The sequence below is a fragment of the Dioscorea cayenensis genome, chromosome 17, assembly GCF_009730915.1.
Source record: "Dioscorea cayenensis subsp. rotundata cultivar TDr96_F1 chromosome 17, TDr96_F1_v2_PseudoChromosome.rev07_lg8_w22 25.fasta, whole genome shotgun sequence".
Classification (NCBI taxonomy): domain Eukaryota; kingdom Viridiplantae; phylum Streptophyta; class Magnoliopsida; order Dioscoreales; family Dioscoreaceae; genus Dioscorea; species Dioscorea cayenensis.
The window spans coordinates 21,186,971-21,209,697 of NC_052487.1; the positions used below are offsets into that span (position 1 = coordinate 21,186,971).

Consider the following 22,727-nt stretch of genomic DNA (forward strand, 5'->3'; position numbering starts at 1 on the left):
TAAAAAAATCAATTAATCTTGGCCACTCGTACATATTTAAATAGAAACAACGATATTTAAGCACTTTTTTTAAACGTAAACGCAATATATTAAATAGAAACATCGATAGTTAAACAAAGACAAACAAGCATAAAGATGGTCGTTCGTTATTATATGGAGATAACAATATTTACATTAAAAAATTAATAAGTTTGTGGGAAAAAATTTAGGTTAGCATGATTACATTATAACTACAAACAAAAGAATTTAGGTTAGCATGAAGAGTAATGCATGTACTCATTTCTTAAACAAAAAAATCTAACAGAAACCTCATTTCTTAAACAGAAAACTTAAAATTTAGGTTAGCATGATTACATTATAATTACAAACAAAAAAATTTAGGTTAGCACGAAGAGTAATACATGTACTTATTTTTTAAACAGAACCTTATATTTTAAATGGAAACCTCATATTTTAAACAAAAGCCTCATGTTTTAAATAAAAACTCATTGCACCCAAGGGCATTATAGTCAAACCCTATCACACTTGCCACAATTTCCCACGCAAAGGACAATTTCGTAAAAAAAAAATTCCAAATTAACTCTATCAATCACTGTTAGATGCTTGTATTCAAAAAAAAGGAATTTTTATGGATATTTAAATTTAGGGGAAGAATCTGTGCATATTGCAAACTTTGTGTGTTTTTAGCAATTTTCACTATTTTAGTTAAAGGAGAGATGTATAGATAAGAAAAACCTAAATAATAACTAACTAATAATATCAATATAAAATTACAAAATTCCCGTTTTAATGGATGTGGTTCATTTATTTTTTAAAAAAATAAAAATGCAAAGTTCAATCTAAAAAAATTATAAAATATTATAAAATATCTCTATTTAATACTAATAAACACAATAATCACTTATTATCATTAGAATGCATTTTTCTAAACCAAAACTAACACCATATCTATTTGAAACCAAAATATAATTTCAAAAATCTATTAATTAATTAATTAATTAATACTTATTTATTCACATCGGCTTTTTGTCCAAGATATTCGCATATTGTTGGGGAAATTTGTTTCAATCTTAAAAATAATTTAAACCCATAAATAAATGTATTTTTACCCCCAAATATTAAAACAATAAAGGTATATTTACCGTACATGTATACTGTCACTCCCCGAACCTAACCGGGCACGTGGCAACCGCCACGACGACAAGAAGTGGGTCTCATCTCATGGCCCCACCTTCAGGTCGCCATAAGGCTCAATATAAACATGTTATCACAATTACATAGCTAGATGACAAAATAATAATAAGATCACAATAGGGTTCCCTGATACTAGGGATCCTAAACACAAGTAGCATCAACAACCGTACAAACCAAGGTTTTAGATACAACCAGAAAATACAAATACATGAACAACATATAAAGGTCAAGTCTAGTGGATCCATAAATTTTACATGCATACTATAACAAACCTAATCAAGAAGAATAGATAAATCACTCTACTGCTGCACAACACAACTCTGTCCAATGTCGCAGTCTGAAAAGATAGAAGAAAGAGAAATAGTGAGTAACAGATGTTACCTAGTGAGTGGTGTCAGCATAGATGTAACAGAGTGATAAAGTATTTCAAATAGTAATTCCACACGAATTATAACATATAAAATCAATTCCAAGTATTCAACAGATTAACAAGTAACACAAGTTTCATCAATAGTAAAAGCTAATAGCATTTAAAAAACACAACGAACATAGCTCCAAAATACAGGCTGGCCTAAAACAATTTCCATGCTAATCGTGCCGCGACTAACTATGGGACCACCAAGGAGTTTAAATTTTTTTTTTTTTTAATTTAAAAGGTTGCCTTTCCTTGGTGTTGGCCATTGAGATCCCCGTGTGGTGACCCTAGGTTTCTCACATAAAAGAACCCCATGTTAATGGCTCCGCGCACCTCTTGACCAGGGTAAACCAGGGTTAACCACGCCGCCTCCCATCAGGCCGGACAGTGGAACCCTATACTGCAGTTTCAGACTAAAGTCCGCCGTCACCATCAAAACTGAATGTCACGATATAATTCTTACCAATTTCCAATTCAAAGAATCCATCATACAATGTTTAAACCAGGAAATGTACATCAAACCATATTCCATTTGCATATAAATACGGAAATATACATCAAACCACATTTCATTTGTATATAAATACGGGAATGCAAGTAAACATGTTTCTTTCAAAATAAATAGGTATAAGCATTCTAGGTTTAACCATTTCAAGTAATCAAGGAACCCAATTTATCATCAAATTTATGTGATAAAACACATGAAGAAATACTTTAGTACTCTTATTAAATCTATGCAATTATAAATTTAACCACTCACAGAACCAGTTGTCTCATCCTGAGACGCGCTCACTGTTCGGCGAGTTCCTTCCCCTTAGAGGATGCTTCGTCACCTAAATACAAGCAGGGAATTCAAATTCTAATGAACATAAGAATGATGGCCAAAAGAAAATGCATGAAAATACAATTATACATGTCTAATATGAAACCTTAGGGTTTTAGGGCAAGACAACGTCATTTTGGATCTAAACGACATTATAATGGAGTAAACCTAGTTCCAATGAGTTCAGGGGTAACGAGAGCTTCAATGTGGCCCAAAGATATACCAAAAAAGACTCAAAATTTTCAATACTATAGTAGTTCGAGGTTGCTATAGTAAAACCGAACCTTATACTATGGTTTTCTCCCAATTTACAACACTAAATTAAAAAATTTCTTCAACAACATTCTCATACAAGAATTATAAATCATTGGCTTCAATTTGAGCCTATAAATCACCAAATCCATGGAGAATTCAAAGTTTTTATACATTTCTAAAAACAAAGGAAATATGGGAGAAATACAAAATAAAATCATTGGATCTAAGGCTTAGCAGATTCAGGAGTGAGGGAGGAAGAATTTTGGTATTTGAGTTCGCTGGAAATTCTCGCCGGGAAAAAAAAGTTTCTTCTAAGGTTAGGGTCGGCCGAACAAGAAACAAGGAAAAAGAAATGAAAAAGGAGAAGCCGCCGGGTTGGTTTCTCTCATTCATTCTTCTTTTTTTTTTAAAATATATATAGGACATGACCTAATTGCCCTCTTAATGGAAAAATCATAGAAAATGGATCCAAATGACAGAATTGCACCTGATTTTTCACATAAAAGCTACTATGCAAATATGCAAAATGCCACTACTGCTAAATGACTATTTTACTTCTAATACAAGCATAAAAATTTAAATAAACTTGAGGTCTAAATCAGGACAGGGTACAACATATACATCTACAGTGCTAAATACAACAGAACTTTGGACTAAAAAGCGAAAAAAAGGGCACATATAATTGCGTGAGAAGTAACGTCACACTGTCTCGTGCCCGGAAAGGTTCTCGCGAGAAAAAAAAACGAGATGAGGCCCTTCCGTTTTATATCGCGATTTCAACCCTTTCGTCCTTCTCGCCACCCACTCTTCTCTCATTCCCAACCTCCAAACCCTAGTCCTCTCCATCGCCTCCCCGTCGTCGTCGGAGCCCCTGCTCTCCGTCGCTGCCTGACGGCCATGGCCGGTGCTGCGGAGCTTTTTGTCAAGGGAACTGTCTTCCCTAATGGCGTCGCCGTCATCACCCTCGATCGCCCCAAAGCCCTTAACGCCATGAATTTAGGTATTCTCCTTAATCTCTCTCTCTCTCTCTCTCTCTCTCTGTTTCTTATACTTTGTGGCTGTGGAGATCATGGATTGCTACTGGATGTGTGGAACATGGAGAACCCTAGGTTTTAGGGTTTCAGCGTGACTCTTAGGATGGTGGATGGATGTTTTTCGTTGTCGCTTGTAGTGAGTGATTTATGATTTTGATTCATTAGTGTGATATGTTGTATGAATTGCAGTGGATTGATTCATTGATTGTGGTATGTGTAGATATGGATATTCGGTACAAGAGTTATCTCGATGAATGGGAGAATAATCCTGGTGTTAAATGTGTTATGGTGGAGGGCAGCTCCTCCCGTGCATTTTCAGCTGGTAATGTACTCTTATTGCTTTTTCTGTGCTTCTTAGTTTGTTTTGTCACATTTCTAGTGTTTTTTTTTGGGGGAGAGTGGTTATATATTGAAGTGAGTTTCATACTAGTGCAGGAATGGACATTAAAGGTGTTGCAGCTGAAATTCAGAAAGATAAAAATACGCCACTAGTACCAAAGGTATCTAAGCCACACAATTCATGCTTCTTGTTGAGACGACAAAATATCCATATTTACCTACATAACATCTATTAGCCAAAGGTTTATAAGGTGTATACCTTGTGTTAGGATGAAAGAAAAGATCATATCTTAAGATAACATGGGATAGTCTCTTGTATTTTAAAATTTATATAACATGTTTTTAGCTTTTTACAAGCTAATTAATAGAACAATCTAGCTTGGGTTGAGTTTCTCATGTTCTTTTAGAGTTCCTTTGATTTAATTTTCAAGTCAGCCTAACTTACATTACCTTAATTGTTTAATGTTGATGTATCTTTCTTTTTGGTAGTCCTTGCTAATGAGATATGTACAAAACTCTGCTTTAGGTTTTTGCAGCAGAGTATTCTCTTATATGCAAGATTTCTGAGTATAAGAAGCCTTATATTAGCTTCATGGATGGTGTGACTATGGGGTTTGGCATTGGGCTTTCTGGTCATGGTCGTTATCGAATTGTCACAGAGGTATCCTTTATGGTGTTTTGCTGTTGCAGATTTTGTCAAGATACTCATTTCAACTGAAATTGTGGTTCATGTTTATTCATTTCAGAGGACTCTTCTCGCCATGCCAGAAAATGGAATTGGGTTGTTTCCAGATGTTGGTTTTGCTTATATAGCTGCGCAGAGTCCAGGAGGAGGGGCAGTAGGGTATGGCTCATGAATACTCAAGAGTTTAGTTCTTGTATTTAATCCTCAAACTTATTATGATTTTTTTTGTGTGTGAAACGGTTCTTTCTTTTTGTTACTTGATTATGCACGTATACCGGTGTACATTCAAGATTAGCTGTAGCAAAGGATAATCTTATGCAATCATCAAAACAAATCCTATGACAAGTATACCAGTATTTCCAATATTGTTTGTAGCAGCCTTAATTTGCTTCTGTTTTGAAAGTTCGAAATCTATGAACAAGACATTCATGCTTGTTTATAAATATGTATATCATTTTTCCTGATACCCATGCTGTTAATCGTTCATTATGGTCATATAAGCACCAGCATATTTAAAATAGAAAGTGGTCTACCATTACAAAACGGTTTTATGCCTTTTCTCTTCAAAGCCTGGTTTTCACTAAAGTTCACAACAATGCAATTGTCAGCATAGTTTGATTTATCTTCCACGAAGAAATATTGACCATAGAAGAGGATATTCAGCACCATCAGTTCTGCTATCTTGTTGGGGTTTTCATACCTTTCCTTTTGGTTCACTGATTTTGCTATTGCAGGTGCATATCTTGCAATGACTGGAAAAAGAATCTCTTCTCCCGCTGATGCTTTATATGTGGGCCTTGGAACTCATTTTGTGCCATCTGGAAATTTGGCTTCCGTAAAGGAGACTTTACTAGCCCTCAACTTGTATAGTTCTCTTCTGCTTTATATTTCTTAAATGTTGGTTGAGTAGAAGTCTGCAACATTAAGCTACTATCTCATAAACAAAGATTAGATGGAAGGTTGGAATATTGCTCATATGCTTATTATTTCTTTTCTTTTATCATATTAGTTAATCTTGTCTAGGCATTTAGTTTTATACGTTTAATTGATGCAGTTCTATCATTGTAACTGTCTTTTTTGCAACAAATTTATGGATCTGATAATGTCAGTCTTTTATATTGTCATCTGAACTGGAGAAGGTGCAAAGAGTCATACACTCCTACAGCCTCTGATTGAAGTCTGTATGACTCTTGGAAAAATGTTAATGGTGTAAGATCATTGTGCAAGTTTAAAATTTTAGTCACTAGTTTGAAAATGGGTGATGGCATACATAGAGAAGTGGCCAATGTAATCTTGCATTGCAATTATGCGCTGAGCATGTGTGGTCCGTATGGTTAATGTTGATCCTATATGGAAGCCTATATTTTTTATCTGGCATGAATCTTTTTCAGGATCCTTGAGAACCAAGTTTTTTTTTTTTTCATTATTTGCGAAATTATACAATTACGGTAGGATTTGAATTCTCCCATACTAGTTGGAAGGGATGTTTGTGTAACATAATGTTTATCAACAGAGCTTGGAAATAGCTATTTCATACTGCCTGACTTTCCCAATTTTCACATGCAGTTCAGAAGACTCTCACAAGGACATAGATACATTATTGGCGAGCTTCGCAAAGGAACCTGAGTATGAGGCACCTCTGAGGCCACTCTTGCCTTATATAATCTCGTCTTTTGGTGAGCATAGATCGGTCCCTGAAATAGTAGAAGACTTGAAGAAACATCAACTAAGTACTGATGCTAGAGGTATAGTTCATTATCAATGACCCTTATATGATCTTGTGTTCCTTTTTACTACTTTTTCTTTTTGAAATTCATCTTTATAGCTCTTTGAAAGCCTCCCTTTCTAGACTAACACAATCATCCATGCAAACTGTTTTAAACATTTAATTGGCTTGAAGCAATGCCATCCTGCTTATTATTTTCTTTCTTTAATCCTTCAGCTTTTTCCCTTTTTTTGGGTCCAGTGGCAGAGTGGGCTGGTGAGGCTCTAGCAGGACTTGAAAAAGGTGCACCCTTTGCACTGAGTGTCACTGATAAGCATTTCTCTCAAGTTGCATCTGCACATGGAAATGATCATCATTTGTCAAAAGTAAGTTCCCAGCTGTGCTGTTTTATCTGCATGTTGTCGACTTGGCAAGTAGATATTAATTTTCATGCAAATTTGAAATAATCTCAACTTTATTCCCTTTTCCAGCTAGTTGGTGTGATGAAGACTGAATACCGAATTGCCTTGAGGACATCTCTTAGAGGTGATTTCATTGAAGGTGTTCGAGCTGTCTTGGTGGACAAGGACCAGGTATATCCAAGCTTTGAAGTTTAAAGAAAATGCTTATTCCCATCTTTCTTCCCAAATTTACCCTAAAGAAAAAAAAAAGAAAAAAGAAAGAAAAAAGAAAAAGGATGCTTACCTACTTGCTGTGAGATAACTTTAAAAAGAAAAATCAGAAGAGTTTGCTTGCAAGCAGGAAGGTTGTTTATGGGTAAATGACGTTGTAGTTCTCAGGGAGTTTGAAAAGGGCCTCCATTCCCCCAATACTTTTTGACTACCTAATAAATCCCTTTTTTTTTTGTTAAGTACATACTCAATAGGTCCTTAAGAGTGATAAATTACTCTTTTGTCCACTTCCCCTGCCCATTGCCCTTTTTCCCCCTTTTCCACGTTCGTCGCTGCCCTTGGGAGGTTGCCAGACAAGGGAGTAAGGGGCCTGCCCTGGTGAGCCATGGCGAGCTCATGGTCATGGGCGAGCTAATGGCATCTACCTATGAGCTCACTGACTAGTCAGAGTGGGAGTGAAGATAGATAGATAAACTAGATAGATAAACTAAAGGCAAAAGTAGAAATTTAAAAAAACTATAATTAACTTAAGAAAAGGGTTAAAAAACAAGTTGATTTGAAATCTAGGGACTTTTGGGTAGATGCAAAATGCTGAAGTTTGAGGACCTTTTGGTCGTGCAACATGTACAAGGACCTCACCTCATTGTCCCTTTCTTTTTGTTTATAAGGTATCCGTCAGACATTTTGGTGGTAATATAAGGAAATGGACATCTTGGGGCAGTTTCCATGTCATCAAAGAATCTTTATTTTTCGTCAAACTCATTGATAATGCTTGCCAGCATGGCTATGAACAAGATTGGAGAAAAAAACCTGTGATAGACCATGGCTATGTTGTATTTTCTTCTTGCATGTCTATAAATTTTTCTTATCGATTGAAAGTCTTTTATTTCTCTAATCTGAGACAATGAATTTCAAATTCTTTTTACCCTATTGCAGAATCCAAAATGGTATCCCCCAAGATTGGAGGATGTTGACATGGCTGATATTGAATCAGTTTTCGACCCTTTACCGACTGAAATGGAATTGGATGTATGACAATCACAAACTGAAGGGGAACTTTTCATTGCTGAATGCTACGTCTCCAAGAACAAAAGTCGGATTTTCTGCATCCTCAGAGTTGAGGTATATAATTCAATTTTATGAAAATACGAGGAAGTAAAGCCTACTCTGGGTAAATAAAACCATTCATATTAGGTCGTCGAAGTGGATCATCATCTGATTTCCCATTCCAATAGTTATATATATATAATAATAATAATGAAAAAGAGCTGCAAATTAGCTATGCTAATAAACTCAGAAACATGAGTACAATGTTTTACATAAAAGAAGAGATTTATTTAAAAGAAAAGTCCACTTGCTCAGTGATCTTCATCAGCCATGTTGGCCAATTTCTATAGAGTTGTCATGTGGATGATATTGGCATAAGAGGTTCAGTTTTACAGATCCAGTGTATAATGGCCCCATTTTTTATAAGTGAGTAGATATTGGCCGATTTTAGTTTTTTACCTTCACTTTTTGATCTTTGAATCATTATTTCTGGATTTAAACCAGCATCACTTCCCGGAACCTTCCGAACGAAAGCTTCCATCCGTTCCATTTATTGATTCTGTGCCTTTGTCAAAACACCACATTATGATCTATTCACTACCTTTTAGTTGGTTGAAAGCGAAGGTATTGTATTGATAGTCATGCTATTGATGATGTGGCATTCACTGTCAACAAAATAGATAGGCCTATTCTTAATGCGGAACACCGACTACGTACAATAACATTATTGAATTATCATTTTTATAAACAAGTTGGATTTTGTATTGTCATGTCAAATTTAGATTTAATTGATTTTGTTCTGTTCATTCCAAATCCCAACCAACATTTCAGTGCAAATAGAGATTAATCAGACCTGATATAGTTACATCACCTTCCCAAATGACCTGCAACTTGTCCGTAATTAAAAAATAATAATAATTTATAATGAAAGATTTTTAGTTAATCAAAAACATTCTCATTACTGTTTTGCTAATATAAAATTCCATGAACTAAAAAATTAATCAGACCTGATAAGGTATAGCAACATCATCTTCCCAAATGACCTGCAACTTGTCTGTAAAACTCTCTCTTACAAATTCAAACCATTTTACACGTTGTCTCCATCCTTCCCTCTCTCTTGTTCTACAACTTGTATTATTTTAATCTAATTTAAACATGATTCTGTTCATCATTCAAGATTAAAAAAAACAGACAAAGGAGATAACCATTCCATCAGTGTCAGTCCCAAAGAGTCAGTCTTCCAGAGACCACCACTTGCAATGGATAACCTCATAACCCACGCCAACGCGCCCCTTGAAATCCCATCATAAATTTTTTCTATCATTTCCTCTTCAAGCACTCCTCACGTGATCATACCACCTGTCAATCCCTCATTGGTTACCATTTCAAACCCTTTGGATATTTTTCCTTCTCATACTATTCCAATCCATAAATAACCATGAACGCCGTCTAATTCCCTCGCCTCTGTTTATCCCTTTATTATAAAATAAAATAAAATAAAATATAAATATAATAATAAATAATTTTCCAAAGCTATATATAAGGGATATGTCCCCTCCATCCCTCTTTGCAAACCTTATCTCTATTTTATTCCGTTACTCTTTAAAAACAAACCCGATAAGCTTCTTCAACTTCGGATTCGGATCATGGACGATCTCATACCGGGTCTGCCATCCGACATCGCTCTCGAGTGCTTAATCCGCATCCCCTTCGACCGGTTCAGTTCAGCCCGGTCCGTTTGCCGGTCCTGGCGAACCGAACTCGGTTCACCCGCCTTCCACCGCATCCGCAACTCCTCCGGCCAAGCCCAAACCCTCTTTGCCTTCGTCCAGGCCGAGCCCAAAACCCATCCAATCCGGCCCAGCCCATAAATACTCCACTCCGGCTTACCGTATCTCTCTCCTCCAACCCGATTCCGCCACGTGGACTTCACTCCCGCCTATTCCCGACCTCCCTCTCGGCCTTCCTCTCTTTTGCCAGCTGGCCTTCGCCGGCTCCGGCCTCGTCTTGCTCGGCGGTTGGGATCCGGCCTCGTGGGCCGTTTCTAACGCCGTCTTCGTCTACGACTTCGTTGAGTCCACGTGGCGTCGTGGGACCCCCATGCCCGGTCCCAAGCGATCCTTCTTTGCTTGCTCGGCATCTGTGGACCCCTCTGTTGTCTACGTGGCAGGTGGACACGATGAGGACAAGAACGCATTGAAGTCCGCGTTGGCGTATGACGTGGCGAGGGATGAGTGGACCCAGCTTGCTGACATGGCAGTGGAGAGAGATGAGTGTCGTGGAGTGTTCGCGCGGGGTCGGTTCCACGTCATCGGAGGGTACGGCACGGAAACTCAAGGGCGTTTTGGGAAAAGCGCGGAGAGTTTTGATGTCGCCACGTGGAAGTGGGGCCCGGTGGAGGAGGATAAGGTGAGTGATGGCACGTGCGCGAGGACGTGTGTGGCGGGTGAGGATGGGAGGATGTACATGTGCGTTGATGGACACGTGGCGGTGGAGGATGGGGTGACGTGGAGGGTGGTGGCGGAGTTGCCGGAGAGAGCAAGGGTGGGCCAGGCTTTGCTGACGTGGAAGGGTGGGTTGATGGTTGTTGCGAGTGGGGCCCAGTTTGTGTACACGTTGGAAAAGGGTGGGACGTGGAGGTGTGTGGAGGCCCCACATGACTTTTCGGGTCACGTGCAGGCGGTGTGCTGTCTTGTGATCTAAGTTTGTGATTTTTTTTCTTTAATCATGTTTGCGTGTGTCTCTATATACACAATTTTTCTCTTTTTATTTGTGAGTTTAAAATAATGTAAATAATAATGTTTGTAGGACTTGTATTTGATAGTTGATACTAAATGATCTTAAATTGAGAAAACATATTATTTTAGATTTCTTGGTATTTTTTTTATTATTTAGATCTATGTTTTGGGAGATCTTGTGCTTTATAAAAATGGTTTTTTTTTCATAATTCAAACATTGAAATATATTCAATGAAATCTGAGATTAGTTATAATTCAAACATTGAAATATATTCTATGAAATCCAAGATTAGTGGACAGGTTGGTTATAATTCAAACATTGAAACATATTCTATGAAATCCATGTGCTTGTTAATAAGACTTTGCAATTCTTTATATCATAAATTAATGGTTGACTTTATGATTAATCAAAGACAAATAAATCTCTTCTAGATCTTCAAACAAAAAGGTTCTTAGAACTCTGAATCTTCTCTTCCTCTTAATCTACTTGTTCTTCTGTTTTTGTTATGTTTCAATGTCAATTTGTTATTTCTTCAGCACCATATAAAGAATGGCGTAATCAATGACTTGTAAAAATATCACAAGTAAACTCTTTTAATGTTCAAAGATGTTAACAGTTAACGATATTTTATTTAGTCAAAATTAAGATAAAACCCATATAAATTATTTTTGCGTTCATCTTAGAAAGTTATACTATATATATATATATTAAATGTAAACATTTAGGACATCAAAGTCATTGTACTGATGATGTTATAAGTTACGCTATTCGGCCGACGAGAATCCAAAATTTGTGGTTTTTTTAATTTTTATTTTTGGAGAAAATAATGAATGGATATGTCAAAATATTAATTAAAAACAAAGAAACAATATTAATAACTTCAAGTCTGTTCTCTTGATTTTTCCTTTTTATAGAATTGGGCAAGCAAGAAACAGGCTGCTTCAAGAAGTTGAGACAATTCAATTGAGTCAATTTAAAACTGAGGTAATAATAATAATAATAATAATAATAATAATAATCGGGTGTTTATTTGACTAATCAAATATTAATGATATTTTTGAATTGCAACAAGTTGACAATTAATTCCTATACTGGTTTAATAATAAACGCTAAATGTCCTTTTTATTTGACTAAATTCTATTGATAAAGATTTCTTCAGTTCCTGAAAGGAACATGAATTTCAAATAAATAAATAAATAAATAAATACAATCATCATCAAATCTAAAGACAAAATAATATAGGAACACACTAAGATGATGCCTGAATTTGAAGTCATCTGGAATCAGATTATCTCTTGATTCTCCCCTATCACAGCATGACACGTGTTCTTCAATCACAACATAAAAAAATAACAGCATGTGTCTCATTCTAAAACCAGGCAAGATGACTTCTCTGAATTTTTCAATGAAGGCATCGATGCTAGATCCGGCACCGGCCTTCCGCACAGCATCGGCAAAGCCATACACCTCCGGCTGGCATGAAGAATACTAAAATCTAATCCAATGTATATATAATTTAAATACAAAACCTACGCATGGTGTGCTTAAATCCATCCTATGTGGCTATGCCTCAAGTTTGCTGAGGAGAGAGTCCATGCTATGCATGGTATATATAATTCAAGGAAGTGAAAGCCATATGCATACCATGATAGTTCAAGTTCAACAAAAGCACTACAACATTCAAAGACATTGTAAGAAACCAATATAACCTTCCTTTTTTCCGGATAAGTTAAAAAAAAAAAAAGGTGGAACTTGATTGAGCTCAATTAGAATGTGAGTAGACTCCGTTGCAAGACGAGAAGTACTATTAAAAAAGCATGACAATCCAAGAGCAAAAATGAGAGAAAAAGATGACATTCAAACTCAGGACTTGTAAACAAGTTTGCTACAGAGTACAGAAATCATCACATGAAACTTGAAACCAACAATTGATGAGCACCTGATTTCTCTAATGGAGTAGGAAGAACATCGCAATTGTTTATTTTTGCGTTCCAAACAAATGCAACAAAGAGAATATAGGAAAAGCTCATCAACCAAAAACGATAAGGGTAGCAGCAGTTAGAGTCGAGCCTACCGAATGGGTTGTTGGTTATAATGGTTCTTGTCCTTTCTTTTTGAAGTAGCTGCTAGCCTGGCATTTCTTGTGGCCACCTCCTGGGCAGCAGCTTTCGCAGCGGGATCCATCTCTTTGCTAGATTTCTTCTTCTTTATTGAGCCTACCTTCTTTATTTTCTCCTTAACATCAACCGCAGGTGCGTCTTTGTCTGCCGGTTGAGTACCCGACACTTCATCAGGGGTGTTTGTGTCACCACCATTTGGTTGTTCCTGTGAATCTTTAGCCTCCCTGGATGATTTATCTTTCTTTGCCTTCTTTTTCTTCGAAATTTTGCTCTCTGAAGCAGCTGGTGCATTATCCTTCTTCTCATTCTCACCGTTCTGTCCATCGGTTTTCTTGGAAGTGACACCTGCAAAAACATCACTTGGTAAACATTCATGCACTGCAGGCTTGAATTTTGTAATCATTTTAAAGGAAGTCCATGAAAAAAAAATTCTATCAAGTGGAACATCATCACTGTTGAAACTTCCACCTTGCTCGGCATTATTGTCTATGCTGGAAATACCCAGCTCATTCAAAATAGCATGAAACTCCTCGTTTTCCTTTTTCTTCAGCTCCTTCTTTGAGAGTTGCCTCTCGGTTTCCTTTGTAGCAGATGCAGCCAATAGAGGCTTCTTGAGACCAGGTTCCTGCAGGGACAGGAGCCTTAGGCTCATTTTCAACTTCATCTTCTACATCATCATCACCGTTGTCAATGCCAATGTCATCATCTTCACTTTCAGTTTCCTGTAGTGAATTCAAAGATGTACAATTAACTCCTATTTATAACAATTATAGACATATATACACTAAAAGCAAGAGTACAGAAAGAGAAGACAGGGTAGTAAGTAGCAGAGGCAGGGTAGTTTTTATGAGACAATAAGGTAGGACTAAATGCTAGAGATATTTTAGCTTATTCTGATTCTACATTGTTCATGAGAGATCAAAACATGCAAACCAAAAAAATAATGAGCAGTGTTTGCCTAAAATCTTGATTACAAAGAGGAAATGTGAAGAAGATGATTTCAAGTGCCCAAAAAAATAAAAATTTTAAATAGGGAATACCATTGGTTTCCAACACCAAAAATGATGCTAGGAAGAAAGTTAACATGAACGCTTCAAATAATTTGCAATCTTTTTCAAAATATGCAAAGCAGAGTTATTTTTAAAAAAAAGGTACTAACTGCCCAATTCGTCTAAATCACAAAATCAAGTGTGATAAAGATATTCCATTGAAAATTTAATTGATTAGCATTGTTAACATGTGTTACACATCAAGATTTACAAATATATAAAAAACATCACACATCAATACAAATTCCCCATTCCTCCAGCATGCTTTTCCAAGTAATGGGAGACATACCAAACAAAATATTCTAATTCGGTGAACACAATAGCAAGCAAGGTGTAATGAAGCCACTATCACATGAAAATCCTAATATTTAAATAAATTTACTTCTTACTCTACAACCTGAACCCAGTTGGATCTAAGTTGCTAAAACATGATAACACTACCCTGAAAACTACATTGTTGCACACAGTACCATGCACAGCAGACAGATTCAAGAAACACAAGTAGAACACTAACATCATCACTGAGTCGGCATGCTAATCATCGTTACAACAGCCACTAATATTTCACTATTTCTTAATCAATCAAATCACCAATGCCCATGGAAAATTTTAATCTTGCTCACAACAAGCTGCTAAGTAATGGAAACCACATTCACTTACTTACAAATGTGCCTCAAAAGTGTAGGTTTCTAATCAGAGAATATGCACCAATGCAAAGAAAATTAATACTAGTTTCTTAAAGAACTTGGACTTCGGTAACGGTATAAATACACAGCATGACACAAAACTGTTTGTGATTGTTCTTATTAGTTTGATAGAACAGAATGACACAAGCAAAAATCTCACCACATATCAAAAGACAAGCTCGACCAATCAATTCCAAAACCCTGAATAGAAAACAGGAAGATAAAAATGAAACACAATGACATAATAGAGAAGGAATCCTCACAATACAATTCATTAGATAAGAAATCTGGATAATTTAAAATCATCAACAAGATTAACAAAACATCCTCAAAAAAAAACTTTTTTTGGCTTTCTCCTTCATCTTTGCAATCGCTCAATCATGTCCAAAAAAAAAAAATAATAAATCTAAACATGCCTATTGACTACAAACCTTGAATCAGAAAACAAGATCAATTGACAAGAAGTAAATCAATAGACTATAGTAAAAAAAAAAGTAGAAATTTTTGTGATTAACGAACCTCCTCTAGTACGTCATCCTCCTTTGTTTGCTGCTGAGCCGGCAAGCCCCAGCCTTCGTTGAGCGGAGCTGTGGTGGCGTAGTAGTCATCATCATCCTCATCCTCAACATCAGCCCACTTCTTCGATGTGATCGGTGCCGGCGCCCAGAAGACCGGCTTCTCGGGTTCCTTGGCCTGATTCTTGGACAACCCCTTGCTCTTGCTGTTGTCCGACTTCTTCTTCTTCTTCAGAGATTCAAGCGCCGCGAACCCATTGGTGCTACTGAGATTAGGCAAATCATCCTTCCGGCTCCCTCTTCCGACCATCTCTCTATCTTCTAGTTCTCAGACGATCAACCTCTATGAAATCCAGGTTATTTTACCAAACAAAACGCTCTCGATCTCCGAACTCCAAGATCAATCAAAAAAACCAAAATCTCTACAACGAAAAACAAAATCAAAGAATCTATTTCACAACAAAGCAGCAAAATTAGGATTTTTTTAAGGGCGCGATGAAGATTGAAACGATAAGGGAGAAGTAATTAGGGTTTGCGGCGATCGAAGAAGATGGATTAGGGTTTGGTGGATAACCCTCGGAGAAGACGATGAGATAACGTTGCGAGGGGACACTTATTAAGCACGCTTCTTTGATTAATATATTGGATTTTTACTCTTACCCCTTTCAAACAATTGTAAATTTATTCTCAAACTTTATTTTTTTAAATAGAGTTTATTTTGAAAATATTTTCAAATAATAAATTAATTATATTATTTTTTGAAAATTTGTGAATATAATATTAAATTTGTACTATTTTTTTATCTTTAAAATTAAAAATAAATTGATTTCATTTTTGATGAGTTTATTTTTTTTTTATTTATTTTTTACAATGTGTATTGTCTTTTTTTCAATAGAAAAAGTTTATTAATATTTTTAAAAAAATAAAAATAATATTAATCATCATAAATATGCTTTGGAACTTTCCTAATGTGGATAAATTACCATCAATATATTTCGGAATTTTTGATCTCTCATAAAGGATGAATGAATAAACTCCTCGAACTCGAATGATATATGAAAGAGTTGATAATTTTGATATTTTATAAATTTTAAAAGATGAATAATAATAGTATGTCAGTGCGAAATAGAAGCGATTCTTTTGGGGTTTCCAAAAATATGTGAACAATAATAATATTTTAGAGGGTGAATAATATTTTCAAATAAGGGAAAAAAAACTCTGTAAATTTTCATAAAATCATAAAAGCGGCATTTATAAGAGTACAAATGCAGTAAATAGTATAATAGGTAGCCATATAAATATATATATGTAAATAAATTGCTTACAAGGGTGCATATGTAAATATGCAATCTCCTTTCAAACAACCAATAACGGATAGACTTTGAGTCAAAGTGACACACCAAAAGCAAACACCAACTGACAACTTTGACAAATGAGTTCATGAACAAAAATTAGAATTGAATTTACTCTCTATGATTTCACTTTACTGTACTTATGTGCTGTGACTCAATTGAAGATACATTGATCCACAAAAGAAGGAGAGTTTATAAGTCCAAATATTAGATTAGAATACATGGAAGAAGATATAGAAGCTGCATATATTTATATATCCAGGAAAGGAATCACAATAAACAGGATCATCAAAAAAACATGGTTTTCTGATTGAATTATGCGACGAAAAATAGGAATATCATAAGGAACACCATCAGTACAAAGAATATCTTGATCATCAGCCATCGGTTGGACGATATGCTGTTGAGGTATTTTAGCAGAGCTCCTTGCGCTCCCTCGACATTCGCCAGTGTGTCGTCCATGTTCTCGTCAATCCTAGCAGATGGAAGCACAGGTGTTATTTCACATACAAAACGATTCAATTCGATGGAAAACAAAACATAAGGCTTTTTTAATCATTGAGAGTTTACATCCTTTTGGGCTACAATGCAAGAGTCACCAATTTGCCAAAAATGCATCAAGTTTGCATTGAACACTATGCATAATGTGTTAAACTTAGTTATATTGCAATATCATCACTAGTGGTTCATGGTGGTTTTGCAGTATAATATATCATCAGATCAATGCAATGATGTCAAACCTTGAAGTTTGAATTGGAGATTATTGTTGATTTTGGCATCAAATTTGAGTATTAATGAGGAAAAAAAACCTGATTGCGAGTTCTCCCTGCTGGGAAACCATGGTCGCTAGTTGAGTGAAGATATTGCTAAGCTCGTGAATGGTTGATTCAACATTTTGAAGGGCTTCTGCACGCCTTTGCATGTAACTGTCTTGCATTGGAACCATTTGTTGCTGCTGCTGCTGATGTTGTATTAATGGCTGACTAGATGATGAAGCTTCACCATTCATTGGTTTTCTAGAAATACAACACAGAAAGTTAGCCCGCCTTAAAGTATGTATATATGGATTTATGGAAATAAAAATTGGCAGAAAGATATATTATGAACACTAAACATTTAGGGATTATACTAGTTAAAAATTATAATTTTATAGAAAATAATTGTAACACACCTACTAGCCATGTTCTTATAGTGAAAAATGGGTTAAACTGAAAATGCAAATTCACAGCAAACAAAGGGCACATGGATCTTGTTTGTGTGAGAGAAGCACTTAAAGGTTTCAGCTAAACCAATTAATAATTATATACATTATGGTTTTAATACACCTTATCAACTTACCTGGGAAACAATGGGGATGAAGATGCTGAGTTATTAGCCCATGGAGCTGGAGGAGCACTAGATTCAGGAGTTCTAGACACCAGAGGGCGTTGTCGAATGAAAGGATTTGAAGATTCTTTTGAGGCTGAAGCAGAGAACAACTGGCGTCTATTCTCATGAACCTTGAGGTTCTATGAAGTAAAGATAAAGCAAGTCAGCAACAAACACTTGATATTATATTTTGTGTAACTATATGAATAAGACTGGACTAGTGTAGAATTAAGCAAATTAAATCATTTAACTAATGATTAAATTTACCTCTGTCCTCATGGTCAAGACTTCTTTAAACTCCTTTGTAGCGCTCATCAAACGATTCTTCAAGTTATCAACCACTGTAGTTGAATGGCTGCTGGTATCAGTGGAAATATTACCACTTTCATTCTGTGAATTGCAAAGGAGTTGCAGGTCTACCACTGCTGAATTCAAAGCAGTTATATCCTGCTTAATAACTGCAGTTAATTCTTGTATCTCAACTGTAGGGTCATCAAAAACAGATGTTCTTTTTGCCACTGCACAAACAGAAATAACCAATAACCAAGGTTAAATAATGTAAAAAAAAGCATAGTGAGTAAAGCATATGACCTACCACTAGTTATGCAAGGCGCAATAATGTTTTATAAAATAATAAACAACGGAGCAGTTAACTTTCTTTGAACGGAACTATAAAAATTTCAGATTAGCATCTCAACAACAATTTAGATACAAGCTCAATGTTCCACAGAACTCAATAGGTGCTAATAAAGAAAGAAAATATTCTGTTCAATCACCAAAAAAGGTTAAGGGAGAAAGGAATCTTATATTTACTAAGGCCCATGTGATACATTAAAACGATTTGCTCCAAAAAATATTAACTTGTTCGTCATAATGTATTTATATCATTTGCTACTTATGAGGAAATGAAAATTAACCACAGGTTCTCTGGTTCATCAATTGCAGAAGGGTAATAGAGCTGCCAAAGAATTTTAGGAAGGAAGAGAGATAGTGCAAGATATCAATTCCTAATATCCTTTCATACTTCATCTTGTGGAAATTGTCTAGAATTAGTTGGACCTTAGCAGCAAAGATCACATAAAGCCAATCACAAATTGATCCCCGCTCATTGACCGTATGAAAATGACAACAATACTTTCAAATACTTTCGAGCATTGATCCAACAAAAATTAGCCAACACAAATAAGGATGGTCAGATACCACAAGCCATCAGTAAGATGACTATCACTACAAAATTGGTTATGTTAGCACGAGATCTACATCTCTACATTATTGCAAGTTTTCTGGTATTTTAACTTGTGTGCAACCATTAGCCCACATAGGCACATTCAATATTTCAATCCAAAAAATTCTTTCCAAGTTTCACACCATAAAACAGTCCACAAATGTGCCACCAGTGCATCAATTGGAAGTGCCTATGGAATTGTATTAATTATAAGATTTTTTGCTCTTTCATGTGAATAAAATACAATGTTTTAGTAACAATAAAGAAAAAAAAGCAGCATTGCAAGTTGAAAAAGAAAGCATTTGTTGCGGACGATATCTACCTAACTCGTTTGTGTTAAAGAAAGTAATTCTTCACATGAACTATGATTTTAGTTTTAAACATAATAGAATGCATTGCAATGATCTACATGTTCACAGTTGAATTTTATCCCTCAATCTAGAGTTCAAGTTATAGGGTTTCTCTATCCATTTCTTCATCAAATTTCATCCTAGCATCTATGGAAAATACACAACAAACTCCAGCAATTCCAAACAAGTCATACATCATCAAATTAAAACAAAACAACGAAACCAGACCTAATGATGAGATCTTCGCTTACATTTGGCAAGCTTGGCAAGCTTTTGCGAGGTTTGATGGATTCCAAGCCCAATTTTGGATGCTCTCTTGTTAAACTCCGACTGCATAGAAGCCACAGCCTTCGTTCCCTCAAATCTCGACCCAGACCCACCGACACCAGCACCGTTCGTTGCCGGCGAAGCATCCGGCGCCGATGAGAACGATTTCTTCAATCTCTCCGCAACCGCATGGAACTCCTGCGTCCGATCACGATACAACGACTGCCCCGCCCTCATCTCCGCTCCAGATCCACCTCCAATCCAACCAAATCCAAAATCACCAAGAAAAACCTTGAATTTCAATTAAGAAGATGAAAATCTCGGATCCGAAAAGGAGAAAAACTCCGGATCTCGATCGAAATCTAGGGTTTCGAAACGAATTCGAAGAGATCTAAGAACGAGGGAGAGACGAAGCCTGGCCCTTTTTGAGCCAGCTCAACTACGAGAAACATCAATGTGTGCCTATGAAATGTCTATTTTGCCCCTTAAGTTTCCACTGAAAATCTATGAGGGTATTTTCGTCAATCTTTCTCACTTATCTTAACGAGTTGGGCCGTCATAGCCCAGACTTGATCTGAAGGCCCGTTTTAGTTGGCTCAAATATTACAAATATAAGTTGTTTTATTTAAGGTTTTAAGATAAATTAATATTTTATCATTTTATATAAAAATAAATAAATCATAATTTATTAAAAAAAACACCACATTACAAAGAACTTAGAGACATGACTAAAATAGAAAAACTAAGGCTGCACTACAAAGAGATTGAGGGACGAAAGAACTGCGATCAAAAAGCACGAAACAAATTTGAGGGAAAAGAATTCATCAGAGGTGGATAGACAAAACTTCAAACAACACCATAAGAAAAGATGAAGAAAAAAACAAACTGGCAACACCCAAAATCATATTATTGGGTCAAATGAATTGCTTAGATAATATTGATGTTTTAGGAGGTTTTTTTTCTTTGGACAAGCCATGTGTCAAGGTGTGTGCACCATCGGGACTGTTATGCGGTTTGTGCACACTCATCAGCGAATATGAGGATTGTGTTGCAAGCTAACTCCCATAGCTAGAGATTTTTTTTTTGGCTCCTCTGTTTGTGTCGTGTTTCAAATTCTAGACAATGAAAATTCTCATCATATACTTTTTAAAGTGAAATTAGTACCACTAAATCAAAAACCCTTTATGGTAAGTGTTGATTCTCTTAAATATTGTTTTTTGTTTTTTGTTTTTTTTTATAATTCACATGTACATAAAACTTGGTACATAAAAATTAAATCTCCTATTATAGCGGTAGTATATACAAGCTGAAGGCATATTGTTATAAAGCTATACATAACACACAAAGCAAACAGTTTTGACAATAGTACTGCATTAAGATTCAACTAGTTCAATCAGAAGAGTTATAGACATGCCAACAAAGTAGCAATGAAACACAACGACCAAAGATGTAAAGCCTTGTCTTCTCTTGTTTCACCATAACCGTAAACCTTCGCCGGAGACTATTTTTCCGGTGAGCTGGCCGACGATTGTTGAAGGCCGAGGAAGAGGAAGAGGTGGCCATGGAGTTAAAATTGGTAGGGTGTTCTTGGAAGAGAGTTTATGAAAATAAATGGAAGGATGAAGATAAGATAACAATGAGGATTTGTTGTTAAATAGATTCATAGTGGACCAAGTGATTATGATGTTAATCTTTAATTAAGAACTTAAATGCAACTTCCTTGAAACAACCAAGTTTGTCATTTTTATCACTATTTTGATTTACATTTTGTAATACATCATGCACACGAGTGCATGATTTTTTATTTGCTGTTTTTTTTTCCTAATTTGTTTTGATAGGAATAATCTAAATGAAGTGCCGGAGAATCCAAATAGATTAATTAATATGGTAAACAAAAAAGAATCAAGACACTAAGGATAAGTAGTGGAAGAAAACATGAAGATTTGAACAAAGTATTGTTTTATAAACTAATCAAATTTCATAATGAAAGTTTGTTTAACAGTTGATGGAATTGATTAGATTATAAAACACAACATTATCACACTACTAACTTTTGTTTTCTTTGTGACAATTGGCATGCAGTGATATGCACTTTATGGGATAAAATGATAGAATTATTGTTTTGATGACCATTGAATTCCAATAACTACTCAATCATGTACATTAAATTAAATGGGTTAATTATACCTTTGCATTAATTCATCATCAGGATCAAACTAAACAAGATTAGCTTACTAAAATCCCCAAGTAATCAACTAAAAAAATATTCAAGAGATAAGAAATAGATCACAAATTAACAATTAATTATTTTCTAGAAAAAATTCTGAGTACAAAGTAATTACAAACAAACTCTAATTGGTACCTGAGAATGTGATGTCCAAGCTCTTGAAGCTGCTCTTCTTGAACATGCATGAAAGCTGTGATAATTGGCAAGATAAAGCGTTGAGAAATTGAACTATGATCAATAGAAAAATCTGAAAGCAATCACACAAAGACACAAGATTTAACGAGATTCGACAGAGTATACATACGTCCTCGGAAGCAAAGCAGTTGTCGATTCTCTTATTAGGTTCACCTTTGTATATGAGCCATATACAATAAAAAAGATAATAAGAACAGTAATAGCATCACAGAACTAGTTGTGCAATACCTCTGTTTTCAGGAAGTTCTCAAGGTCTTCATTGTTAAAAAGAATCCAGATAAACAATTTGCTGTAAAAGACTGCAAGATCAATTCACCATGCATCAGTCAACAAGTTCCGAAAACCATGCAACAAGCAACCATTGAGGATTGCTTTCTCTCAAATAATTGCTAGTGTTGAGTCTGCTGACATTGAATATACAGAGATAACATGTATTGAGGTTCTTTTATCAGCATTTGCTATGAGGTCTTTTTTTTTTTTGCCAAGATGAGCGGCTAGGCCGTTA

General features: G+C 35.6%; 4 protein-coding genes across 5 annotated transcripts; 2 read left to right on the forward strand and 2 right to left on the reverse strand.

Moving 5' to 3' along the window:
• Positions 1–3,392: 3,392 nt before the first annotated feature.
• LOC120280728 (3-hydroxyisobutyryl-CoA hydrolase-like protein 3, mitochondrial) lies at positions 3,393–8,301 on the forward strand. 2 transcript variants are annotated; one of them, XM_039287674.1, is made up of 11 exons: positions 3,563–3,687; positions 3,754–3,857; positions 3,942–4,043; positions 4,157–4,221; positions 4,587–4,721; positions 4,807–4,904; positions 5,481–5,609; positions 6,312–6,490; positions 6,712–6,836; positions 6,942–7,043; positions 8,019–8,301. In XM_039287674.1, the coding sequence occupies exons 2-11, from the start codon at positions 3,836–3,838 to the stop codon at positions 8,115–8,117; spliced, it is 1,056 nt and encodes a 351-aa protein (XP_039143608.1). In that variant the 5' UTR covers positions 3,563–3,687; positions 3,754–3,835; the 3' UTR covers positions 8,118–8,301. The 2 variants fall into 2 exon arrangements, with proteins under 2 accessions (XP_039143607.1, XP_039143608.1); XM_039287673.1 differs by lacking the exon at positions 3,754–3,857 and having other exon boundaries at positions 3,393–3,687.
• Positions 8,302–9,426: 1,125 nt separating this feature from the next.
• On the forward strand, positions 9,427–10,895 carry LOC120280160 (F-box/kelch-repeat protein At1g80440-like). Its single transcript, XM_039286905.1, is given in 2 exon segments — positions 9,427–9,904; positions 9,906–10,895. Coding segments are annotated over 2 exon segments (1,056 nt in total). The 5' UTR covers positions 9,427–9,775; the 3' UTR covers positions 10,833–10,895.
• Positions 10,896–12,706: 1,811 nt separating this feature from the next.
• On the reverse strand, positions 12,707–15,839 carry LOC120281264. The gene is given in 6 exon segments (XM_039288131.1): positions 12,707–13,333; positions 13,457–13,613; positions 13,615–13,742; positions 14,479–14,558; positions 14,884–14,924; positions 15,243–15,839. Coding segments are annotated over 6 exon segments (1,107 nt in total). The 5' UTR covers positions 15,549–15,839; the 3' UTR covers positions 12,707–12,938.
• Positions 15,840–16,689: 850 nt separating this feature from the next.
• LOC120279985 (syntaxin-32) lies at positions 16,690–20,248 on the reverse strand. Its single transcript, XM_039286674.1, has 5 exons — positions 19,785–20,248; positions 18,226–18,476; positions 17,929–18,098; positions 17,400–17,606; positions 16,690–17,065 (listed from the first exon to the last, which is right to left on the reverse strand). Exons 1-5 carry the CDS (start codon positions 20,035–20,037, stop codon positions 16,906–16,908), a joined length of 1,041 nt encoding a protein of 346 aa, XP_039142608.1. The 5' UTR covers positions 20,038–20,248; the 3' UTR covers positions 16,690–16,905.
• Positions 20,249–22,727: the final 2,479 nt, after the last annotated feature.

Excerpts from the sequence above, each read along its gene's own strand:
- LOC120279985 (XM_039286674.1), bottom strand. The coding sequence starts at position 20,037 with ATGAGGGCGGGGCAGTCGTTGTATCGTGATCGGACGCAGGAGTTCCAT. Across the intron at positions 18,477-19,784 it reads GCTTGCCAAGCTTGCCAAAT|TGGCAAAAAGAACATCTGTT; the intron begins GTAAGCGAAGAT and ends CTGTTTGTGCAG. Across the intron at positions 18,099-18,225 it reads TCTTGACCATGAGGACAGAG|AACCTCAAGGTTCATGAGAA; the intron begins GTAAATTTAATC and ends TTTACTTCATAG.
- LOC120280728 (XM_039287673.1), top strand. The coding sequence starts at position 3,435 with ATGAGGCCCTTCCGTTTTATATCGCGATTTCAACCCTTTCGTCCTTCT. Across the intron at positions 4,905-5,480 it reads CCAGGAGGAGGGGCAGTAGG|TGCATATCTTGCAATGACTG; the intron begins GTATGGCTCATG and ends TGCTATTGCAGG. Across the intron at positions 6,491-6,711 it reads ACTAAGTACTGATGCTAGAG|TGGCAGAGTGGGCTGGTGAG; the intron begins GTATAGTTCATT and ends TTTTGGGTCCAG.